General features: G+C 41.8%; 1 protein-coding gene across 1 annotated transcript in view; it reads left to right on the top strand.

Moving 5' to 3' along the window:
- The first annotated feature begins 3,303 nt into the window (after positions 1-3,303).
- The window catches only part of pde4ba (phosphodiesterase 4B, cAMP-specific a), a 110,731-nt gene continuing 90,066 nt past the window's right edge, over positions 3,304-23,968 (top strand). Inside the window, exon 1 of the mRNA XM_056277211.1 lies at positions 3,304-3,740. Coding sequence (XP_056133186.1) covers positions 3,640-3,740 — 101 coding nt within the window. The 5' untranslated portion in view covers positions 3,304-3,639. The remainder of the gene's footprint in view (positions 3,741-23,968) is intronic.

Genomic DNA, 23,968 nt, shown 5'->3' with positions numbered 1-23,968 from the left:
ATTGTTTTCATAATGTTTGGTTATGGAGGCTGAACAAGTGAAAACGAATGCCAGACATGTTTGATACAATCATAACTGTTCAAGTGTATTTAAAATTATGCATACAGAGTCAGTGTTGTGTGTCGGTTATCAACGGAAAATAATGACCTTTTCTTTTTTCTCCATGAAAATGTCTTATCGTTATTCTGGAAGACAGTTCTGGCTAACATTTAGATGCTTTAAGTGGAAATGCCCCCCCCCCCCCACTCCAGAGATTGGCCTACTATCCGTGCAAAATACAGGACTGCCTCGCACTATTGTCAGCAGACTGTGACGCTATCGCTGACGTCATCGGGCCGGTGAACTCACAGAGCCGGTATGGATAGAACGCCCGTTCTCCTGAACCGTAGTTATTTCTAAGACAGTATTACTGAAGTTATTTTGCAGGCTTCATAGAGCAGGTGTAAACAAAATGCACTCTCGGTCTGTCCTTGTTCTATGGTCGTGCCCCAGGGGGTCATTAGGAAGGAATGCCACTGAACCATTGCCATTGTCACGACCAGGAAAACAGCCCTGTGGCCACGCGATCCTCCATTTCTTCCTCTATTCGTCCCGCATTAACCATTTTTTCCTCACTGAGTGCATTTCTCGGTAGCAAGGGTTGGTTGCTTTGTGAGAAAGTCGTTGTACTCTGCGGGCCAGTCACTCTACCCTCCATAACCCGACTCCTCTCCTTTTCCTTCTCGTCTTTCAGAGGAACGGCGAGAATTGAGTCACATCCCAATGAATGACGTGAACGTCCAACTCATGCTGTTGTGACCGTCATTTAAAAGAAATGCTCTTTGTTGTCATATGGGACAGTCCAGTGAACTTGTATGGGTTTCGTTGAGAAGCTCCAGTTAAGAGAGTTTCTCACGCTGTCACCTTTCTTCTGGACCTTTTACTTGGTAGCTTTGTCATAGCTTATGTTGAGCTATGAATGACTGGTCCTCTTTACAATCAGGGAAAATTACCTTTTAAATTATATATTTCCACGTCACATAGTAAGCCATCAATCAAAATGCACTGTTGCTGAGCTGGGCCTGCAGACCGTACCGCCGGCTGACTTCTGTGATGATTATAAACAAAGATGTGGGTGTAGTTGCCTTTTGATGCTGACTAATAAGGTTTTCACCTCCCTTGCTGACAGTTAAGGTCATGAAATTGAGGTGGGAGAGGAGATGCCGGACTGCTCAGGTATACAGACCTGTTCACGCCTGTTTAAAACTTGGATTATACCTGAATAAATGGAAGAATTTGTCATTATGGTATATGCAAGTGTGGTCAGTTTGATGTTAAAATTTTCTGTTCTGCCACATTTACAAACGTTTAGTTTGTGATTTTGGGATGCTAGTGGATTCTTCCCATTAATATTGGTTAGACGTCCCAGGCGGGGTCAGTCGGGCATTGTCTGGGCTGCTGGTGGCACACTCTTGTGCCATCAGCACCTAAGGACAGATTAAATTAGTGAAAATAAAATGCATGATAGCACAGTTTATCACTTTTGTGATGTTCTGTTGCAACGTCAATAACTATCTCTCTCACAATTCACATCAAACTAATCTGGACAGGTTTCAAACCAAATGTTGCTTTTAGTTTTGACACTGTCAAGTCTAAAAGTTAAGTTTGCTTAAGAAAAAATTAGGAAACCGATTACACTTGGGAAAAGTAAGTAAATTAACTTAATTTTGTCAAGTTATGTGAAACAATTTTATGTCAAATGATTTCACATAACTTGACACAGTGAAGTTCATTTACTAACTTTTCCCATGTAATCGGTTTCCTAAATCTTTTGAATAAACTTTTAGAATTTACAGTGTACTGAAAAGCACAAACCGTTGCAAATTACAGTTTATTTCCTGTATTCTCCATTATCAGACGTAGCACTTCAACCAATCTGTCATACATAGCTGTCTATAGTAACTCTCACGTCTCCAAAATCACTGCTCTGAGGACGAATTAGGCACCCTTCCGCTGTCATGACACAAGAATATCCTGTATATTTGTGTATAGATCTATGTATGTACATATGTGTGTATATGTTTGTATATATAGGTGTGTATGTATACACACACACACACATATGTATAATATATGTGTACATATATCATAATATATGTATGTGTGTATGTATGTATGTACACATGTTATATATCTGTATATGTTTGTATATATAGGGGTGTATGTATGTATGTCTATACATATATGGTATGTATATATAATAGTATATTATATATTTGTGTGTACATATATCATAATATATATATATATATGTGTATGTATGACAAACATGTCACATATATGCATATATATGTACATATATATGCATATATGTATATATCAGGTATATCCTGTATACTGGTGTATCAGATGGTTTGCCCCCCTGTAAGAGTGCCAGCTGCCACCTCTCTCTCATACAGACTAAAGTGGTAGTTAAGGTAGACCAGCTCGACAGAGTGGAGACCTCTCACGTCTTTTTGCACCGTTATACACCGCGTGTGTCTCCGATCAAATGCATGGATGAAATAGCACATGTTTGAAGGGACTGATGATTGGCGGTTGTACGTAGCAGTCTGTTTGTTTGGTGTATCCGTGTGTATCCTCGTAGGAACACAATTTAAACCAGCTGGTTCGGCAATGTCTTATGGATGGATGGCGAGTCCATTCCGGTGACTCCACTCCAGAACTTGGATGTCCCTCTTTGCTCCGTTGGACCCGCTCAGGAGGGAACAGAGCGCCACACACATGTTCCGGGCATACACACACACACACGTGCACGCACACATACACACATACACTCTATGGGGAGGAAGTATAGCTTGCGACTAAAGAAGAACACTCTGCAAAGAGAGAGGGCAGGATGAGGGTCTGTGTGTGTGTGTGGGTGTGTGTGCAAGTGTATATGTGTGTGTTTGTGTGTAAGAATGAAAGACAGTGAAACGGAATGCGAGGTGTGATGCATGGACCACAGTTCATACTGCCGTGCTTGTGTGTCTGGGTAGGGTGACTGGCTCTGGGGGAGTGTTTCTGATGGACCAGTGGGTAAGGGGTGTCTGATAGGTGGTGACTGAAACAGCATCTTTTTTTTTAAAGACAGCGTGCGTAGCAGCTATGTCAGTGTGTGACATTGTATGACATGTCATCGTTGTACTTAAGAGTGTAAGTCTGCCTATGACGTCTATTGCTGCGTGTATGAGTCTTTCCAGTGTATCCGTGTGTGACAGAATTTACTTGTTTCTATCCTTTGTGTTACGTATTTGTTTATAAGTGTGTTACTAGACCGTGTCAGGGTTTTGTACCGGCATGTGAGAGTGACAGTAGTTGTTTAGCTGGCACCAGCCTGTTTGTGCTTGTGTGTGTGTGATCATGCTTCCTTGTGCGTACGCACGCCGGCATGAGTGATGTGTGTGTTTGTTGATTGTACTGGCTAGTGTGCGTACGGGAGCGTCTGGGCAAATTTGTGGTGCCGGGTGAAGTGCCAAGTTCTTCGTGGTCACTAACGGCGCGTTGCCTGCGTTTATGAGCGGCGTTGGCTCGTGCGGGTGCGCGGTGGTATGTTTTAGGTGATGTGTGAATGAGAGTGTGTGTGTGTGTGTGTGGGTCCGTGTGAGTGTTGGGGCAATGTACCGGCATTCACCCTGTGCCAGAGGCAGGGTTCATTTTGACTTCAGCGAGGAGGTCATCAGGAGACTCCACGCCTCAAACCATGGACATGCTCACAGGTCAGCATCTGATGACACACACACACACACACACACACACACACACACACACACACACACACACACACACACACACACACACACACACACACACACACACACACACACACACACACTTACATATATGTGTGCGTCTTTAGCTTTGTTTTTCCTGTTTGCCATGCTTACCATAGAAGGAGAGGTAGTGTTGCTGTAGTGTTTCATCTACTTTTTTTATGCTGATGTATTTTCTTCCGTTATCCCAGCACCTCACTTCCCTTTTGACTCTTTTTTCATCTATTCTGGTGTTTCATTCAAGCAGGGTTTAATCTACTTCTGGGATCTACCTCACAAAGTCCCCTTTACTGTGTCCATTTCATGTAGTGAGAGTAGTGTGTAGTATAATTCAAAGATAAGAATTGGGTTCGAATCCAGCCAGCGACCTTTGTTGCATGTCACACCCCCCTCTCCCTCTCTCCCCCTCATTACCTGCCCGTCTCTTCATGCCACTGTCTAATAAAGGTATAACGTACCAAAAAAAAAAATCATCAAGAAAAAAAATGAAGTAAGAATCTCTCTCGTGTGTGTACCCATATTTGTGAGTATGCGTGTTGTATGTGTGCACGCATACAGTACCAGTTTCACTTCCCTTTTCCATATATTGAGCTAATCCCCTCATGTTCTTCTCATTACCGAATTAAACAGGGTTATTCTCGTCCTCTCACACTTGTCTTTAAGTTCAAGAGTTAGACTGTGCACCGCGTTGAAGTTGCATCCGGTAAATTTAAAAGTGCCATGCCTTTAAGAGGCTGAATTAATCAATTAAACACATCAGTTTCCACAAAACATCTGTCACTGAAATAGGTGGGCAGGGCTAACTAGTCGCAAAGCCTTAAGATGAAGTTGTTGTTTACCTTTAACCATAGTGACAACGAAGACAGCGGGATTTACCGTCTTTTGTCACCTTCTGGATTTGTTTATCTGCGATATCTGTTGAGTGACTTCATTAACTATGCCTGTTAATTACCTTACCAAACGTTGCAAGATAGCCATCTCTCAGCTACTCTGCAGAAGCTCTGCATGTTGACACTCTTGTTTTCCATCACCTGCTGGAGCCACAGTATGTTCATATTTGCGCTCTTCTGTATTGGCTTTCTTAGGATTTATGTTATCATTTAAAGATTACTTGTGGCATTTTTCTTTTTAAGGGAATATACCGTGCAATCAAGGTTGATGTAAAAGGGAGGGGGAGAGATACGAGGTGGGTGGGGGGTAAAATCCAGATGAGATGAGTACATGTATTTTAGCCCGCTGGGAGTGTTATAAGATTACCAGGATGATGAATGATGGAATGAAAACAGTTCTTTCTCTGATAATAGAAGGAAACAGAGTAGAACGGGACAAAGGGTATAAATCAGAAAATGAATCAGAATGCAGCAGGTAACTGTGTTGAATGTCTTGCCAGCACTGGAAAATTGTCTTTGGAATGACCTCACAGTGAGAAAACAACCGGTACAATATGTTTTTGTTTTTTTGTTTTTCTGTTTTTTTCATTGGAGTTGGGGTCAAGTGAGGTGTCAAGATACTAACGTTTATACAGTTGTGTGTCACAATGTTGTCAAAATGATGATTTATAAATGATTTTTGCAATTCTGTTTTATTCCAGTACCCAGTGACAAAATGTTTGAGGTTGTGCCTTGTCTGACATGGTGGGGACCCAGTTTTGCAAACCCCCCTCTTTGACCCAGGGTTTCCTGTTGTAAGAACTAGATCCGGTTGAAGAAGAAAAGTAAAGTACACAAATGGTGTGACAACCTGGCCCCAATTCTTCCACATGAAATGAGTCCTTCCTTTAAATTTAGACGTGTCCTACATTCTCGTGCATTTGCCTTGGTGAGTGTACACTGTATGTTTGCACAAATGCAGCTGCCCTCTATCATTTAGAGTATCCGTGTGTGCTGTTGTCTGCAGCCAACACATAATCTCGCAGAGTTGGATTAAACCAAATATTTAGACAGCAATTCAGATTCCTTATGCATAATAACAACGATCACAGCTCCACTGACCTATAGCGTCACATAGTGCTAAGAAGGCAAGTGATTCTGACCAGTAACATAGTGCTAGCAAGGCAAGTGATACTGGCCAGTACCATCATGCTAGAAAGGCAAGTGATACTGGCCAGTCATCAAGGCTCAGCGTTTTCAGTTTTTACCGATTTTCACCAAAAAATACCCAGATTTTTTAAAAGGAGCAGATCGGTTTAAACTGATTTTCTCCCTGATTTTATGTTTCCACGGATCCAAAAGTTGTTCCTGTTCGTGTGAGGTTATGTAACAGTGTCCTCTTGTGGTGAAATTCAGCATGCTGGATGGCTTTGAAAAATAAAAACCAAAAACGCTGAGCCTTGCCAGTAGTGTAGTGCTAGTAAGGCAAGTGATACTGGCCAGTAGCGTAGTGCTAGCAAGGCAAGTGATAATGACCAGTAGCATAGTGCTAGCAAGGCAAGTGATACTGACCACTGGAATGCAATGGTTGGTTCACAGATAGGATCCTTATGTTAGGTTTGGCTCCTAGATGATATTTTGATTAAGAGCAGCAGGTTTGCTCATCAACACATTGTTTCCTGATTAAACCATTAGTGGGAACATGTCTAAATTAACTTTGCATCAATCGGGGCCAATGTCCCTACTTTTATTTGGTAAGGACAATGTGACGAAGGGATTTACCATTAAGAAAAACAATATTTACATACCCCCCCCCCCAGTTTATCAACTATGTTTGAAGAAAGAAATCCATAAGGTTTGCGGAATCATAGAATTACGACAACGAGTAAATATTGGATCAGAATTTTCAGGGCCCTGTGGATTTGCACTCCTATCTATAGGAGTTGCGACAGAGAATAAACACATTGATAGGAACTCCAAAGGAGTTGAATCAAGTGCAACTGGACTTGGTATATATCCGTGAAGACGTTTCGCCTCTCATCCAAGAGGCTTCCTCAGTTAGTGTCTTTCTGACTAGACCAAGCTAGTCTGACTGGCTGGTGATGAGACTCAGAATTTATCCTCTAGGAGTCGTTGTCAGAGCTATTGATATGCATGGCTCTTTCTGATCCGATGTCAAGCCGGGCCCGTCGCCATCGGAGCTATTAATTTGCATTTGTTTAGCAGCGACGGTCGTTGGGGGTGTTAGTTTCGACTTCATCGTTCAGTGGTCATGAGAGTTGTTGGAGCCGTTAGTGACCGACTGTTGTTTTTGGCGACGGGCCCGGTTGGACATCGGAGCACAGGAGAGCCACGCATATCAATAGCTCCGATAACGACGGGCGCGGCCAAACATCGTTACACAAAAGAGCCACTCGTATCTATGGCTCTGTTAGCGACGGGCGTTGGTAAACATCGGATCACAAAGAGCCATTGACATCAATAGCTCTGACAACGACTCCTAGAGGATAAATTCTGAGTCTCATCACCAGCCAGTCAGACTAGCTTGGTCTAGTCAGAAAGGCACGAACTGAGGAAGCCTCTTGGATGAGAGGCGAAACGCCTTCACGGATATATACCATGTCCAGTTGCACTTGATTCAACTCCTTTGGATAACCATGACCTGGATGAGTGAGAACATTCACAGACATTGATAGGAACTGATTACTGAAGTAAAATCAGTTGGTTCAGTAGTAGGATCTAAAGAAATGTATTAGGAAAAAAAATCTTACTAGGTCTAAAATATAGTTGCCAAAATTCCCTGTTTGCATCTTCTCAGAATATCATCCACATGTGATTAGAATAAGAATGCACTGACTTTTAGATATTCGTCTATGACTTAAATTCAAGATGTGTTTTTCACACGACCTCAATTTTATTTTGCTAGTTTTTCTGTACTGTAACCCAACAATACTTCACAACTGCTTCAAAACTACCTGACAGTTACAAAGTGTATTGGGGGAGGTAGTTGTTGGCAGTCTAATTCACATTAAAATTGAGTCTTATAGTCCATATTCAAACTAATAGCGAAATTCACACAGAAATTCACACATTTTACAAACAACACAGACAAACATGCACTTTTATAATGTTTGTCTATTGTTCGTGTTCTTTGTAAAATGTGTGTCAAGGTGGATGCCTTGTTTTACTGCAAACCAAATCTACCTACGGGTACAAATAAAGGAACCTGAACCTGAAATTCTGACATAATGCAACATGTAACTATCTTGATCTTGAAAGAATAGCTCCTTCCAAATGAAATGTGTTCTGTTTGATGAGCTTGCTATAAACCTTTGATTACTCATTGAAAATGAACCCATTGTCATTTTATAGCCATGTTAACACTTGAATTCACTACTGGAATACACTAGTTTTAAGTCTGCATGTTTGCTCATGTGTCAGGCAAAACTAATCCATGGGCATTATAACTTTCTACTGAGAAGGTTTAAACCCTTACAAGGTTTGAAAATCGTTAGTGTGCATTACATCACAGGTAGCACCGGAATGCTGGTAGCTGATCCTGTGTATGTCTAAAACATTTCCTCCATTCTATTCTATTATACGATTCAGATGGGGGGGGGGGCGGCATGGTGGCGCAGTGGTTAGCATGGTCACCTCACAGCAAGAAAGTTCTGGGTTCGAGCCCCGGGGTAGTCCAACGTTGGGGGGGCATCCCGGGTTGTCCCTCTGTGTGGAGTTTGCATGTTCTCCCCGTGTCTGCGTGGGTTTCCTCCGGGGGCTCCGGTTTCCTCCCACAGTCCAAAGACATGTAGGTCAGGTGAATCGACCATACTAAATTGTCCCTAGGTGTGAATGTGTGTGTGTGTGTGTGTGTGTGTGTGTGTATGTCGACCCTGTGTGATGGCCTGGCGGCCTGTCCAGGGTGTCTCTCCACCTGCCGCCCAATGACTGCTGGGATAGGCTCCAGCATCCCTGCGACCCTGAGAGCAGGATAAGCGGTTCGGATAATGGATGGATGGATGGATGGATGGATGGATGGATTCAGATAGGTGAAGGCACACATCAGATAACAGCTCTAAGTGCAGATGATGTCCCAGAGGACATGGTTCATTGGTATTTTATTTACAGTGTATTTGTGCCATTATGGAGGTAGATAAATAGAAAAATATGAATAGAACTGCTTCGGTTTTGGTCGTTCGCGGCTAGGACTTCAGATTTCAGAGTGGCTGATCATAGCTGAATTTAAAGACCGCTACTATAAGGTGATGATAATGATGGTGATGAAAATGGTGATAGTGATAGTTACAATGACGATAATGATGACGGCAATTAAGATGATCAGAAGGAGAGTGAAAATACCACTGAGGGTAATGATAGCCTGAAGTGGAGCATGGAAAAAAATAAAAGACGATGGCGATGCTGATTATCATGGTGCTAAAAATATGAAACGGGATAAAAGTTCTGATATAGTAGCGGTATCCACAACAGACATTTTCAGGGTTCCCACGTTTCTTGAAAAAATAATCATGACCTTTATTCATGCAGTAAAGTACTTTTCAAAATAGAGACAGTGTTTCACAGAATGAATGAGGATGCAATAAAGAAATAAAAAAAAGCAAAGAAATTAATAAACAGGGCAGAATAGATCAGTGTTTCTCAACCGGGGGTCCGCGGACCCCTATTGGTCCGTGGTGTAATTGCAAGGGGTCCGTGAAAATAAAATATCTTTAAAAAAAAGATCCTATGACATTTATAGAAATAGGATTATTTTACTCAAATGTGACTGAGACCTTTATCTACCTAAACTATAAAGAGTAACAGGACTTTTTTCTCTAATTACGTCTGTTTCACAAGTGTAATTTATTGTATTTTAATAAGAGATCTCGCTCCCGTTTGCATTGTTAAAAGTTACTGCATAAAAATTCTGTTGTTACATATATCTGAAAGTTACTGAATACATATTCTGTTTTGTTACATATATCTGAAAGTTACTGCATAAGAATTCTGTTTAGTTAACTATATCTAAGTTACAACTGAAAGCTCTTATTTTTGCCCCAAAGAGTGAATAAATGCTATAATGCAATTTAAAATGCAGTTTCTACTGTTTCTACAAATTGCAACCCCCCTCCCCCAAGATTAGGTGGAGGGGTCCTCAGGGTAGATCAAAAATACGCAGGGGGTCCAGGACCCCAAAAAGGTTGAGAACCACTGGAATAGATGACCAAAGAGCCAATGCATGAAATGATTTATCGAGTCTAGAAGCATCGTAAACATACAATTATAGTTTTAGTTTGAAGGAAACGAATACCAGTCCCTAAAATAGGGCACATTCCCTGCCCTGCACATACAGTACCGCTCTGTGAGCAGCAGCTAAAAGTCAAAGCTTGACCCAGCGGAGCCCGACTCTGTACAAGGCAGGGCATGCAATGGAAAAACTATCCCACACTGCAATTTGCCAGCCCAAGGAATGCTTTTTAAAGTAAGTCCTGTTGAACATCACTGTCAGTGTTTTCTCTCACTCCCTCTCTCTTAAACACACACACACACACACACACACACACACACACACACACACACACACACACACACACACTCCCCTCTCCGCTTTCTCTCTTTACCTTTTCCCTTATTCAAGTCTCGCATGTTTTAATCTCTCTCTCTCTCTCTCTCTCTCTCTCTCTCTCTCTCTCTCTCTCTCTCTCTCTCTCTGTGTGTTTCCTTAGATTTGTCTGTCACTCTTGACCACTTTTTCCTCCCTATCTGCACCCCCCCCCCAAACCCCCACCACCCCCTCACAGTCATCATTCTCATCATCACAGTGTTGGCCAGAATACTAGGTTTTGTTTTGTTTTTTTCTGAGGTCATGTGACATGTGGGCTTGTGTATTTAGACCGTAAGTGATTTGGAATGAGAGCATCTGCTAGATGACCTTATACCTAGATATGCATGTATAATATTGAAATCTTGCTTATGTTAGCAGTCCATTTTTTTTCTACTAACAACTGCTTTATCTTGTGAGTTCGTGGATACTGATTATTCATTTGTTCATTTGGGGTAGTGAATTACAAAAGACCTTTGGATATGTCTTATTGTTTGAAGTTTAGAGTGAGCTAATGCTTAATGTTTGTTTTGTTACAGGAAGTTGGACCTCTAAATAGTGTGAGGGCGAGAGAAGTCCTTATATGGTGCTTTTACTTTCTTAGAGCCCTGACTTTTGTGAAATTATTAAAGTGCATTCAACCTAAAACTGAATGATTCAAGTAAAATAACAGCAGGACACAATACTGCATGATGGGTGAAAACCTAATCAACACACATTATTAATTTCCCAGGTTGGGTTTGGCTGCTTTGATTTACTGGTGATGTGAGAGAAAACCACTTACTGCTTGCATCACTTGAAAAATACCCCAGTCTTATTCCCATTCATTAATCCCATTGATGGTAGAACTGACTGCCATATGATTGGTTGCATGAGTCTTGGGAATAGAAGCTTTAACTGCATGTGTGGACTTGTGATGGGAATGACAAGGAGCAGACAGTCCCTAAGTGAAAGATAAAAACTGCCTCGCACCAATTTAATGTTGTAACTTCATGTTATTTTGCCATCAGCATTTATTAAAACTGGGTATAAATTTAATTTATCCAAATTTACAATTGACTACATCTGCGTTACAAATTATATATACACCAAATCCTAATTTATTAAATTTCAGATTAAGAATTATAACCGAATCTATATTATTCAAACCAAGATGAGGCTATACTGTTTTAAACGACAAACAAGGTCAAATAATGGCATTTTGCTTCTTAAAATCATCTCAAAGCTCAAATGTCTCTTATTTTGAAAACGGACATCTGGTACAGTTAATCTCTTACAGAAATTATGGAGGGCAAAAAAACAAAAAACAAAACAGTGAATAAAAAGGGTGATAAGTGGCTGTAATTGAGAATCAATTGAAAAGCGCTGATTTTGATCCATGCAACTCGAAGACATTTCCACAGTGAAAAACAATAAAACTCCCCCACTGTTGCTTCAAGAGTCACCAATGGGGGAAATTTAGGCTCCGAGATGTTTGTTTTTAAGCACCAGTATGAATTCATCAAAGTTTACAGTACAATTCATTTTGACTGATACTCATATGGCAAAGCTACACAAAGCGACCAATTTGCCACCATTTATTTCCTATGGAAGTGATTAATCACGGTAATGGTAATCAGGCAAAATGACCTTTTATAACCTTATCAAAAATATGTTACTGTGTGGAATAGTCTAGTAGCTAATCATTGGTAGGCAACAGAATAGACCGCTACGCTACCCGGACACCCGATTTATTATCTATTATAGGTAGAGGACATGGTGTCTATCAACTCTCCCCACATTCCTATTGGCAAACTTAGCATCCTGAATTTGGACATTTGATTTTCCAGGGCTTTGAGAAAAACAGTTCTAATGCCCTTTTGTAGTTGAATTCCCCCAGGCTCAACCCACTGATGGAGACCCTCAGACAGGCAGCCAGGCGCTGTCCTTGCAGCCTGTTATGAAGGTCTGATTTGAGCTGAAAGTGAAGGTGACTACAAGTAGCCAAATGAATGAAAAGAAAAGATGCACTTGGCGCACACTGTTTGTGCTCTTCTTTTAGTTAAGAAGATTACACAGTTTACCATGTAAGCGCAATGGATTAAATGTTTGGCACCCATCTTGGCAACTTCGGTTATACTGCCATAACCTCTGTGCATTGTACAGAAGTATCTCACAGTTGATGCTTGACAAGTGCCGAAAGGCTGATTATTGGGTAGATCTGTCCCCATTTGTCGTAGTCGCTGGTTAGCAGTGTCATTATTTCGGTTTAGTTCTTGTCCTAGGGAAAAACATTTTTTTGACCCCCCCCCTTTTTCTCCCCAATTGTATACGGCCAATTACCCCACTCTTTCGAGTCGTCCCAGGCGCTGCTGCATCCCCTCTGCCAATACGGAGAGGGCTGCAGACTACCACACGCCTCCTCCAATACATGTGGAGTCGCCAGCTGCTTCTTTTCACCTGACAGTGAGGGGTTTCACCAGGGTTGATGCTAGATCCAACAGGGTGTAGGCACGGAAGTAGCCGTGATTGGCTGTTGTGTCGGCCAATAGACAGCATGGAACCTCGAAGCGCACTGACTTGAAACAAACGATGCGTAGTGAAACATTTAGCTAGCTAGTTTACAGCTGACCTTAACATTGCCAGATCGTACTGTAGCGATAGCTAACGTTAACGCTTAATAACAATGGAAATTCAAAAAGAGTTTAAAACCTAACCCTAACCAACAACCAATCACGTCTACTTCCGTGCCTACACCCCGTTGGATCTAGCATCAACCTTTCACCAGGGGGACGTAGGGCGTGGAGGATCACACTATTCCCCCCAGTTCCCCCTCCCCTGCGAATAGGTGCCCCGGCCGGCCAGAGGAGGCGCTATTGCAGTGACCAGGACCCATACCCACATCCGGCTTCCCACCCTCAGACACAGCCTTGTGTCTCTGTAGGGACGCCCGACCAAGCCGGAGGTAACATGGGGATTCGAATTAAATACATGGTAATTTACATTATTTAAATTAAACAAAGGCAGAGCCACTGGTAACAACGGTGATTTTAGATATGAAGTTACATACGGTATAAATTGTTTTTCACGACAAGCAGCTGGATATGCCAGTCAACATAAGCGAGGAGACTGAGCTAACATCGCTAGCCAACGGTAACGTTACCTAACTTAGGTAATGTTAGATTAACGTTAATTATCAGTGATAACTTCTGCAGTAATGTTATGTTTGCTGCCGTACATTGATAATGGTAAAATTGTGTTTGGACTAATGGGTAACGTTGCGTACCTCAAACGATGTTGTATCCTCATGTAACCCTGTGGTTAAATTATAGGCCTTAGATTTATTACATTGCACTATTAGATAAGAGTTTGGCCTATGTTTGTTATTTTGTATACCTTTTGAATATGAATATATTATATTGTTGATATTGTTCTGCAAAAGTTGTTTACCAATGTGAAATGCATTTGCTTTAGTGGAAATTTACCATTGTTGTGATTGGTTGGCTGTGGAGAGAATACCTTACCTTGAATGTGATGGTTGAGAGGGCAGCGGAAAACGTCAGCACGAGCAGACTGGACGGAGAGAAGGAGGTCTCTCGTCCCTTGTGTGAGAAAAACGGAGCAGTTTGATGTCGAGTTGTTATATGCTATTTTGCGGTGAGAGAAATGTAATTGAAGTTTAGTGAACAGTGATGTGTGCGGGTATCTGACCGAGACCCATCCCGGGAACCGTTTGTGTGAACTGTAGAGACAAACTGACTACTCGTCAGTCCCACATGTGGACCCAGCGACGTTACGGAGCGAGCTAGCCAGTCGGTGTTCGTTGCTAGCACAGCAAGACGGGCGAATGGACTGGATGCGGTAAGGGGCTCTCCCCACAGTGAGTCGGGCCGTCTTCTAGTTTAGCGAAGTAACGTTATCAGTACAGTGTAGTGGTGGGTTCATGCGACCATCGAGGAACGCAGAAGGAGTCGTCTGTTGCCGTGTTGGGCTGCCGAGGCGAGCGCACGGTTCGACCGTGAGATGGTGCTAACGGCTAACTAGCCAGTTAGCTAGGATGGCTGCCTGCCTGACGTTCGCTGCTGCGCTGCGGCGGGAAGCGCGAGACGAAGAGGAGCATTCTTTGTGAGTACAAGCCGGATGTGCGGGCTCCCAAGGAGAGCGAAGAGGGCTGTTTAGGGTCCCCACGTACCCGATAAAGAAACAGGCCTGCAACTGGGGGTTGACTTTCTTTTATTTTATTGCCGGCTTAGTTATAGGGTTATTGAGCTGTATGCTAATGTGTTAGTCTGATTAATTTGTGTATATCTGAATGCAGAGGCTCATTAGCCATTGAGGCTTATCACTTTCATTCATTCTAATAATTATTACTCATAATACATTTGTATATATAATTCTATGTACCTGTGTGAGTGTGGATTATTCATGTGTGTTTATTCCTGTGGTGTCTAGACCATGTTAGATTGCCTTAAAGGGGTCATATGCCATATTTGAGCGCCTTAAAGGGGTAGTCAACTTTTAAGTTGGAGTTACCAGATGACACTGTAAGACATTTAGAGCCTTAGAACATACTTTAAACACATAAAAAGCGAAGTTAACATACTTCAATAGTTTATTGGATACCGAGTTGTATAGAGAACTCAGGAGCGTTGTCCTTGACAGTTAAAAAGGATAGATAGCGCTACACTCAAAATGCCTTGGTGTCTCGGATGCTGCCGGGAATGTTAGTGTGTGTGTGTGTGTGTGTGTGTGTGTGTGTGTGTGTGTGTGTGTGTGTGTGTGTGTGTGTGTGTGTGTGTGCGCAGCAGGGGGGGGGGAGTGGCTGACTGACTAGGCGTGAGAGATTTTTTTTTCTTACTTTATTGATACTTCAAATACATTCAAACAGAGCAAAATAGACACACGAGACACCACAAAAACAATAGATAGAAGATAAAAAAAACAAAGACACAAAAGAGAAAGTAAATTATAAAAAATAAATAACAGAAAAAAATAAGTAAATAAAGGTGAGATCATATTTTATGTAAACAGATTCAGAGATTTGCAAATGTTGATAGTTTTTAAAGCCTTTGTGTTTTTTGAAGTAGAGATTGTCCTTATATATTGTTCAACTTCTTTTTTTTTTAAGTGCAAAGAGTTGAGGCTTTCTGTTGGAGAATTTACATTTATGTATATGAAACTTGGCTAAAAATAAAAGCATATTTATAAAAAAGAATGCATCACCATCTTTGTGATTAAAATTATGAAAACCAAAAATAACATTCTTATAGTAAAGGTGAAAATCAGAAAAGACAAAATCAGCGATAAACTTGTGGAAGTCTCTCCAGAATTTATAAGTGAACTGACATGACCAGAATAAGTGGACACATGTTTCAGGATGCATTTGGCAAAAAGAACATTCAACATCTATATCATTTTTAAACTTTGATAAATATTGTTTTGCAGGGTAGAATTTGTGTAGCAATTTAAATGAAATCTCTTTGACTTTGTTTGTTAAAAAAATCTTTGTGGTAATGACCAAACTTTCTTCCATTCAACATCATTCACAAAGTTGTTCCAAAAAAATGTTGCTGGTGGGACGGAGACTAGGCTATCCTGAAACATGGCTCTTATTCTGGAGTTCAGAAGTTTACATGATGAGAAGCAGACAGTACCAAGAGGAGACTGTGACACATCAGGAGGGTTGAATGATATGAGAGGAGAGCTGCCAGAGGACCTGAATAACATGCACAAACCAGAAGGGATAGCATCAAATACCACCAAAAATTCTCTAGGCGTTACTGGCACATTATATCTCATTAGAAATTCAGAGTAATTATATAGCAGCCCATCTTTTTTGAACAATTGACCAACTAAAACAAGACCATTGTTAAACCATCTGTCCAAAAACAATGTTTTGTTCTTATAAACAATATTACAGTTGTTCCAGATGAAACAATTCTGTGGAGAGAAATTGTGTTTGTATATCAATGCCCACGCTAAAATGACCTGTTGATGGAAGTGAGAAAGTTTCAGAGGTATTTTTGGAATGCTATAATTACATAGCAGCAGGAAATTAAGGCCGCCTAAGTTTGAGAACACATGATGTGAAATTAAATTCCAGATAGATGTGGGATTTTTCAAATATTTTTTTATCCAGTTTATCTTGAAGGTATTGTTGAGTGCACCAAAATCAATAAAATTCAAACCACCTTTGTCATATGCACTTAAACTAACAGATTTTCGTAAATAGTGGGTTTTGTTTTTCCATAAAAAATTGTTTAACATTTTATCAATTGATTTGCAGATTGTGTTATAGACATGTAAGGACTGAGCAGCATAGGTTACACGAGAGATTCCTTCTGCCTTCGAAAGCAGAACTCTACCCCTTAGAGACAAGTCTCTCTGCAGCCAGTGATTAAAGATTTTTTGGGACTTTTCTATAATAGGGCTGAAGTTTACAGAGCTTCTGGATTGCCTGTCTTTAGTGATTTGAATACCGAGGTATGTTACAGAGTCTTTCACAGGAATCCCATTAATTGAGGTCGCCAAACAGTCTTTAACAGGCAAAAGTTCACATTTATTAAGATTAAGGAAAAGTCCAGAGGCTTTCGAGAAGGACTGGATACTGTTGATAGCGACAGAAACTTGCGAGGCATCTCTGAGAAAGAGAGCCGTGTCATCTGCCAGTTGACTTAAAAATATTTCTCTGTCAGCTACGACCATACCCTTTAATGAACTGAGTTTAATATGTAAATTAAGGAGTTGTACAGAAAGAACTAGGCGTGAGAGATGCTTTGCTTAAGCAGCGATGAAAAACGCGTTAGGGATCTTTTGTGTTATTATGAGAAATGCAAAAATATTTTCGGTTCATTATGAAACTGTGGCAGGCCAAATTCCGCCACAGTCTAGGTAGTTTAAAGGAAATACTCGAACAAACAGGAGGTGTAACCATAGCACCTCTGTCTGCAGAGAAGGGTGGACAGACACCGGTTTCCCCTCATCGAAACACTCACAGGAAGAGAATAATTCAAGTATGAGAATGCACGTGCACAGACGTGCACACGCATGTATGTACATGCGTGCACTCGCGGACAAACACACACACACATACACACACACACACACACACACACACACAGCTTCCAACTCAACTCTCTTTAACCAAGTAATTAAAAGGACACTTAACAGCAGTGGTTCGAGTACTCTAACTCGGTGGTTCTCAACCTTTTTGGGGTCCTGGACCCCCTGCGTATTTTTGATCTACCCTGAGGACCCCTCCACCTGATCTTGGGGGAGGGGGGTTGCAATTTGATAGAAACAGTAGAAACTGCATTTTAAATTGCATTATAGCATTTATTCACTCTTTGGGGCAAAAATAAGAGCTTTCAGTTGTAACTTAGATATAGTTAACAAAACAGAATTCTTACGCATTTACTTTCAGATATATGTGACAAAACAGAATATGTATTCAGTAACTTTCAGATATATGTAACAACAGAATTTTTATGCAGTAACTTTTAACAATGCAAACGGGAGCGAGATCTCTTATTAAAATACAATAAATTACACTTGTGAAACAGATGTAATTAGAGAAAAAAGTCCTGTTACCCTTTATAGTTTAGGTAGATAAAGGTCTCAGTCACATTTGAGTAAAATAATCCTATTTCTATAAATGTCATAGGATCTTTTTTTTTTTAAGATATTTTATTTTCACTGACCCCTTGCAATTACACCACGGACCACTAGGGGTCCGCGGACCCCCGGTTGAGAAACACTGCTCTAACTCACAACATGTCTATACTGGATTGTTTATTTATGGCATTTACTTCTCTCTCAACACAATCATTGTGATGATGTTTGATATTCTCTGTATCTCAAATCTCACTGGCATCTCATTTTGACACACTTCCCCAAATCTTGTTTAACACTTGTGTAATGTTTTATTGAATGTCGCAGTACTGTTATTTAGCCGCTACATTTGGTCTTCAAGTACACACAAACACATTATGCTTAAGTTCCTTATCCGTATTGATTTGGTCCCTTTTGACAATCCCCATCCAAAAGTCCCCCCCCCCCTTACTGATTTAGCACGTTTTATGATCGCCTCCCTCAGACAAACAGGACGTGTGTCCTAATGGACAATGGTGGAGTCTGCTAATCCATAAAATAGCTTCAAAGCTGACTCTTGCTCCCCTCTTCCGTGTGTTACTCTGGTCCACCTGGAATCGGAACAATTGTCGTGTGTCAGAGTTAGAAAACTTGAGTCATTGCTCAGGAAGATGTGTCAACTCGGTGTCTAGCCATCATTTAGTCCTCATTTACCTTTAACTGAAATCCCATGGTTTTATGTATGGTCTGCATAAGCTCTTTGGTTTATGACAGCTTGCACAGGAGAATACAAGGGGTATGAAGCAAAACTGTTGTTGCCGTTGCCTTGATGGCGGTTGCTGCAAACCAGTCGTGTTGGTTTTCTGTGAAATTTAAACAATGTGGACCTCTCTCCCTCTTTTGCGCAATGCAGTGGAATGAGTAATACAGATAGCAGCCTTGTATTTGATGTGTTGTGAACCATATCAATAGCTAACCTTAAGTAAGATAATGTATCAGCTCCACCTTCTCGGAGACTGAGCCAGTGCTTGTGTGTGACACAAGGGCTGAGCGATGTGGAAAAGTCTGGAACATAATACTATCATGATATGTATTTTACACAATATCGATAATATATTACGCTATCTGCTGACATATTCAAAAATAAAATGTTAAAGAACTGAACAGAGGTGGGCGTCCGAGTAACGTAGTGGTTTATTCTGTTGCTTACCAACATGGGGATCGGCGGTTCGAATCCCCGTGTTACCTCTGGCTTGGTCGGGCGTCCCTACAGACACAATTGGCCGTGTCTGCGGGCGGGAAGCCGGATGTGGGTATGTGCCCTGGTCGCTGCACTAGCGCCTCCTTTGGTCAGTCGGGGCAACTGTTAAGGGGGAGGGGGAACTGGGGGGAATAGCGTGATCCTCCCGTGCGCTACGTCCCCCTGGCGAAACCCCTCACTCTCAGGTAAAAAGAAGCGGCTGGCAACTCCACATGTATCGGAGGAGGCATGTGGCAGTCTGCAGCCCTCTCCGGATCGGCAGAGGGGGTGGAGCAGAGACCGGGACGGTTCGGAAGTGGGGTAATTGGCCAAGTATAATTGGGGAGAAAAAGTGGGGGGGGAAATGATTCAACAGGTTACTCATTGCGCGTTTGGTAGCGTGTCTGTCCGTCCGTCTGTCTGTCTGAGGCTAATCTCGTGAACTACTGGACCTGTCAGCCTCACAGTTTTTGTGCACAGTTAACCTCTCATTAAGTTGCGGTGATTAAAAACCTTCGAAAAACATTTGTTCTCACTATTACCGCTCCCTCTCTTCGTTCACTCTACCTCGTTCAACCGACGCTGCTCTCTATCACTGCCCAATCTAAGTCAGCCATGCACGCATGTGCGAGGGTCCACCTAGGAGGCTGCTCATCCACAGGCTACCAGGCAAAACATATTTATTAGCGAGATTTTTTAGCTTGATCGTTACATATTAACCCCCCTCACACACATTTTTCATGTTCAGTCGACTTAGGCACCATGTAAAAGTCTTATAACGGCAGGGAAAGCACTGTTTTTTTTCTTTGTGCGCTCAGTTTCTGGTTTGTGCACACTCAGTTTCTAGTTAAAGCCCTTGATAAACAAGAGGAACGATGGCGACCGCAACTGACCAAAAAAAACAAAAAACAGCCGCTATATCTAAACAACAAGGTAACACTTTCTATGAAGCTTGCATCTATAATGCCCTATACGCATCTATAATGCCATAGCATCTATAACGCCCTATATACACTCACTGGCCACTTTATTAGGTACACCTTGCTAGTACCGGGTTGGACCCCCTTTTGCCTTCAGAACTGCCTTAATCCTTCGTGGCATAGATTCAACAAGGTACTGGAAACATTCCTCAGAGAGTTTGGTCCATATTGACATGATAGCATCACGCAGTTGCTGCAGATTTGTCGGCTGCACATCCATGATGCGAATCTCCCGGTCCACCACATCCCAAAGGTGCTCTATTGGATTGAGATCTGGTGACTGTGGAGGCCATTTGAGTACAGTGAACTCATTGTCATGTTCAAGAAACCAGTCTGAGATGATTCGAGCTTTATGACATGGCGCGTTATCCTGCTGGAAGTAGCCATCAGAAGATGGGAACACTGTGGTCATAAAGGGATGGACATGGTCAGCAACAATACTCAGGAAGGCTGTGGCGTTGACACGATGCTCAATTGGTACTAAGGGGCCCAAAGTGTGCCAAGAAAATATCCCCCACACCATTACACCACCACCAGCAGCCTGAACCGTTGATACAAGGCAGGATGGATCCATGCTTTCATGTTGTTGACGCCAAATTCTGACCCTACCATCCGAATGTCGCAGCAGAAATCGAGACTCATCAGACCAGGCAACGTTTTTCCAATCTTCTATTGTCCAATTTTGGTGAGCCTGTGCGGATTGTAGCCTCAGTTTCCTGTTCTTAGCTGACAGGAGTGGCACCCGGTGTGGTCTTCTGCTGCTGTAGCCCATCTACCTCAAGGTTCGACGTGTTGTGCGTTCAGAGATGCTCTTCTGCATACCTCGGTTGTAATGAGTGGTTATTTGAGTTACTGTTGCCTTTCTATCAGCTCGAACCAGTCTGGCCATTCTCCTCTGACCTCTGGCATCAACAAGGCATTTTCGCCCACAGAACTGCTGCTCACTGGATATTTTCGCTTTTTCAGACCATTCTCTGTAAACCCTAGAGATGGTTGTGCGTGAAAATCCCAGTAGATCAGCAGTTTCTGAAATACTCAGACCAGCCCGTCTGGCACCAACAACCATGCCACGTTCAAAGTCACTTAAATCACCTTTCTGCCCCATTCTGATGCTCGGTTTGAACTGCAGCAGATCGTCTTGACCATGTGTACATGCCTAAATGCATTGAGTTGCTGCCATGTGATTGGCTGATTAGAAATTTGCATTAACGAGCAGTTGGACTGGTGTGCCTAATAAAGTGGCCGGTGAGTGTATATATATATATTGCACAGTGTGGGACATTCATCTTAATCCAGCCAACAGGTCTAAAGATACACGGTGAAGGATGAGCTTCGAACCTCTTGATTTCCCATTTGGCATGTTGATGTAGCTCAACCTATCTTTTTAGTGGTCATAACACTTTCTATGAAGCTTGCATCTATAACGCCCTATAAGCATCTATAACGCCCTGTAAGTGTAGCTATAAGTCATTGTAAGATTCATTATAACCATGTGTATGCTCTCACAACACCTCATAACCACCTTTATGATACATTGTGTCAATTTAAAACGGATTTATGCAATATAAATATGTCATCATTAGCTTGTTTATCCGTCAAATGTCATAATGCATCATAGCCAACTTGTTTTGCTGAAGTTTTGTAGAGATGCATAATGAGACTTCAGTGCTATTTCACAGTCGTCAACCATAGCCGTTAGTCATTGTAATACAGATTATAGGAGAGTATGGGCGTTATAGATGCAATAGATGCTTATTGGGCGTTATAGATGCTTATAGGGTATTATAGATGCAAGCTTCATAGAAAGTGTTACCCACAATAATAACAGTGAAAAACCCTCTTTGTTGACTATCTTGGGCTACTGTAGAATGTTGGTAACAATAACGGTAAAATATCATCGGTATCACAAAAAAAAAAAAATATATATATATACATATATATGTATATCTCATTGGTGTCACCCGCACTTCACCATTGCGTAAGATAAGACCAAGTGTTATCTTCTTATTATATCACTGATTTTATGCTTTGCTCTATGTGCTGAGACCAAACCCATCATAGGTGCATAGTCTTTTTTTGGGGGGGGGGATTTCACCCCCTTTTTTTTCTCCCCAGTTGTACCCGGCCAGTTACCCCACTCTTTCGAGCTGTGCTGGTCACTGCTGCGCCACCCCCTCTGCCGATCCGGGGGGGGGGGGCCTGCGGACTACCACATGCCTCCTCCGATACATGTGGAGTTGCCAGCCGCTTCTTTTCACCTGAGAGTGAGGAGTTTCGCCAGGGGGACGTAGTGTGTGGGAGGATCACGCTATTCCCCCAGAATAGACCACCACGCCATCCAGACGCCCATTGCATAGTCTTTTAATTGACACATGCCCCATGTAATGCTTACACGTTTATAGAGGCAGAAAAATTAAAAAAATATATATGGAGGGGGGGTCCTTGTCAGTAATGTATGCATTTTTATTTAGTGAATATAAGGATAGCTGACATAGGAACAAGTCAGTCCACCATTCAGTCATTCAATAACTAAGCTAGTCAGTCAGCCACTGAGGCAGTCAGACAGTCAGTTGTGTGAATGATCCAGTCAGTCAGGTAACAGTCTCAGGAAGGTTCTGATGGCTCATGGAAACAGAATATTAAATCATCCTACAAAGTGTCATCCTTGATCACAGGTATCACTTCCTGGTTGCTTCTTCGATGCGTAATACTAGAAACCAAGGCCGGATCTAGGCATAGGCAAACTAGGCAGCTGCCTAGGGTCTAATTGCCACAGGGGGGCCCAGACAGATGGATAAAAACATCAACTTTTGGTCTAAATTAAAAATATTTAACATGAAATATTTTAAACTATAAATAGATAATAATAAACAAAAATACATACCTAACTAATTAACCACATGGCAGTTAAAAGTAATATCGTATGTTTACAAAGTATCAAAATGTGCTTGTTTGGGGGTGGAAGAAAAAAAGAAAAATGCTCTGCCTAGTGTAATCTATCAGTTTCATCCGGCCTTGCTAGAAACATCACATCTTAGCCCTGCATCAATGCTGATAGGATATAGCTGAAGAATATGCCCAAAACTGGCTGCATGAGATTTATTGCTTTTATGCCATTACATAAGAATTGGCCAGCCATAAAAGGCTTTGGCAGGCGCCACACTGGACATAATTATGTACAAACAGGGGCAAACACACACAAACACACACGTCATAAAACATGATGACGCATGGACCCTTTTAACTAACGTTGAGACACTGTCAGACCGCCGCTAGTCCAGCTAGTTTTGATAAGTATGCTTGTCGTCCCAGAAAGCTCATAATTGAATCCCTGCCAAAACCTATTTGGTCTTTTTGCCTTACTCTCTCAACATGTAGGATAAATAGGCCCTGCTCTCGTCCTCTCTTGGCAGAAAACCGGCCTCTGGACGGCACTTCCCTTGACAGAGGAGGGAATGGAACAAATGTGTCATGCCTCTTTCGGTATGAAATACAGACGAATGTCAACTTCTTACACATTTTTGTCAAGTGTGTTAAGTCCCTCATCATTCTCCATAATCCCCTACAAGAATATTACATTACACATAGTCAAATCCTATGAAATTGGTCTAGAAAAGGTTCGGGTAAGAATTAAAAAGTCATGCATGAATGGATTCCCAGAAAATCCATGAAGCTGCTCAGCTGCCAGGACACTTGATTAAAATAAAAAAAATTAACTTTTTGTTTCCAAGGTCTGTCTTGCTTTAACGTCTTGGATATTAATCAGAGGTAACCCCAGGTGGGAGTGCCATAACAGATCTGTCGAAAATGTTCTTTTGAAAAAGTCTCAAAGACTTGAAGAGGCATTAACTCTCAAGGTCAATTTTGTTTGTATAGCCCAATATCACAAATTACAAATTTGCCTCAAGGGGTTTTAC

The sequence above is a fragment of the Lampris incognitus genome, chromosome 3 (genome assembly GCF_029633865.1).
Source record: "Lampris incognitus isolate fLamInc1 chromosome 3, fLamInc1.hap2, whole genome shotgun sequence".
NCBI lineage: Eukaryota > Metazoa > Chordata > Actinopteri > Lampriformes > Lampridae > Lampris > Lampris incognitus.
This window is presented reverse-complemented; position numbering and strand designations above follow the sequence as displayed.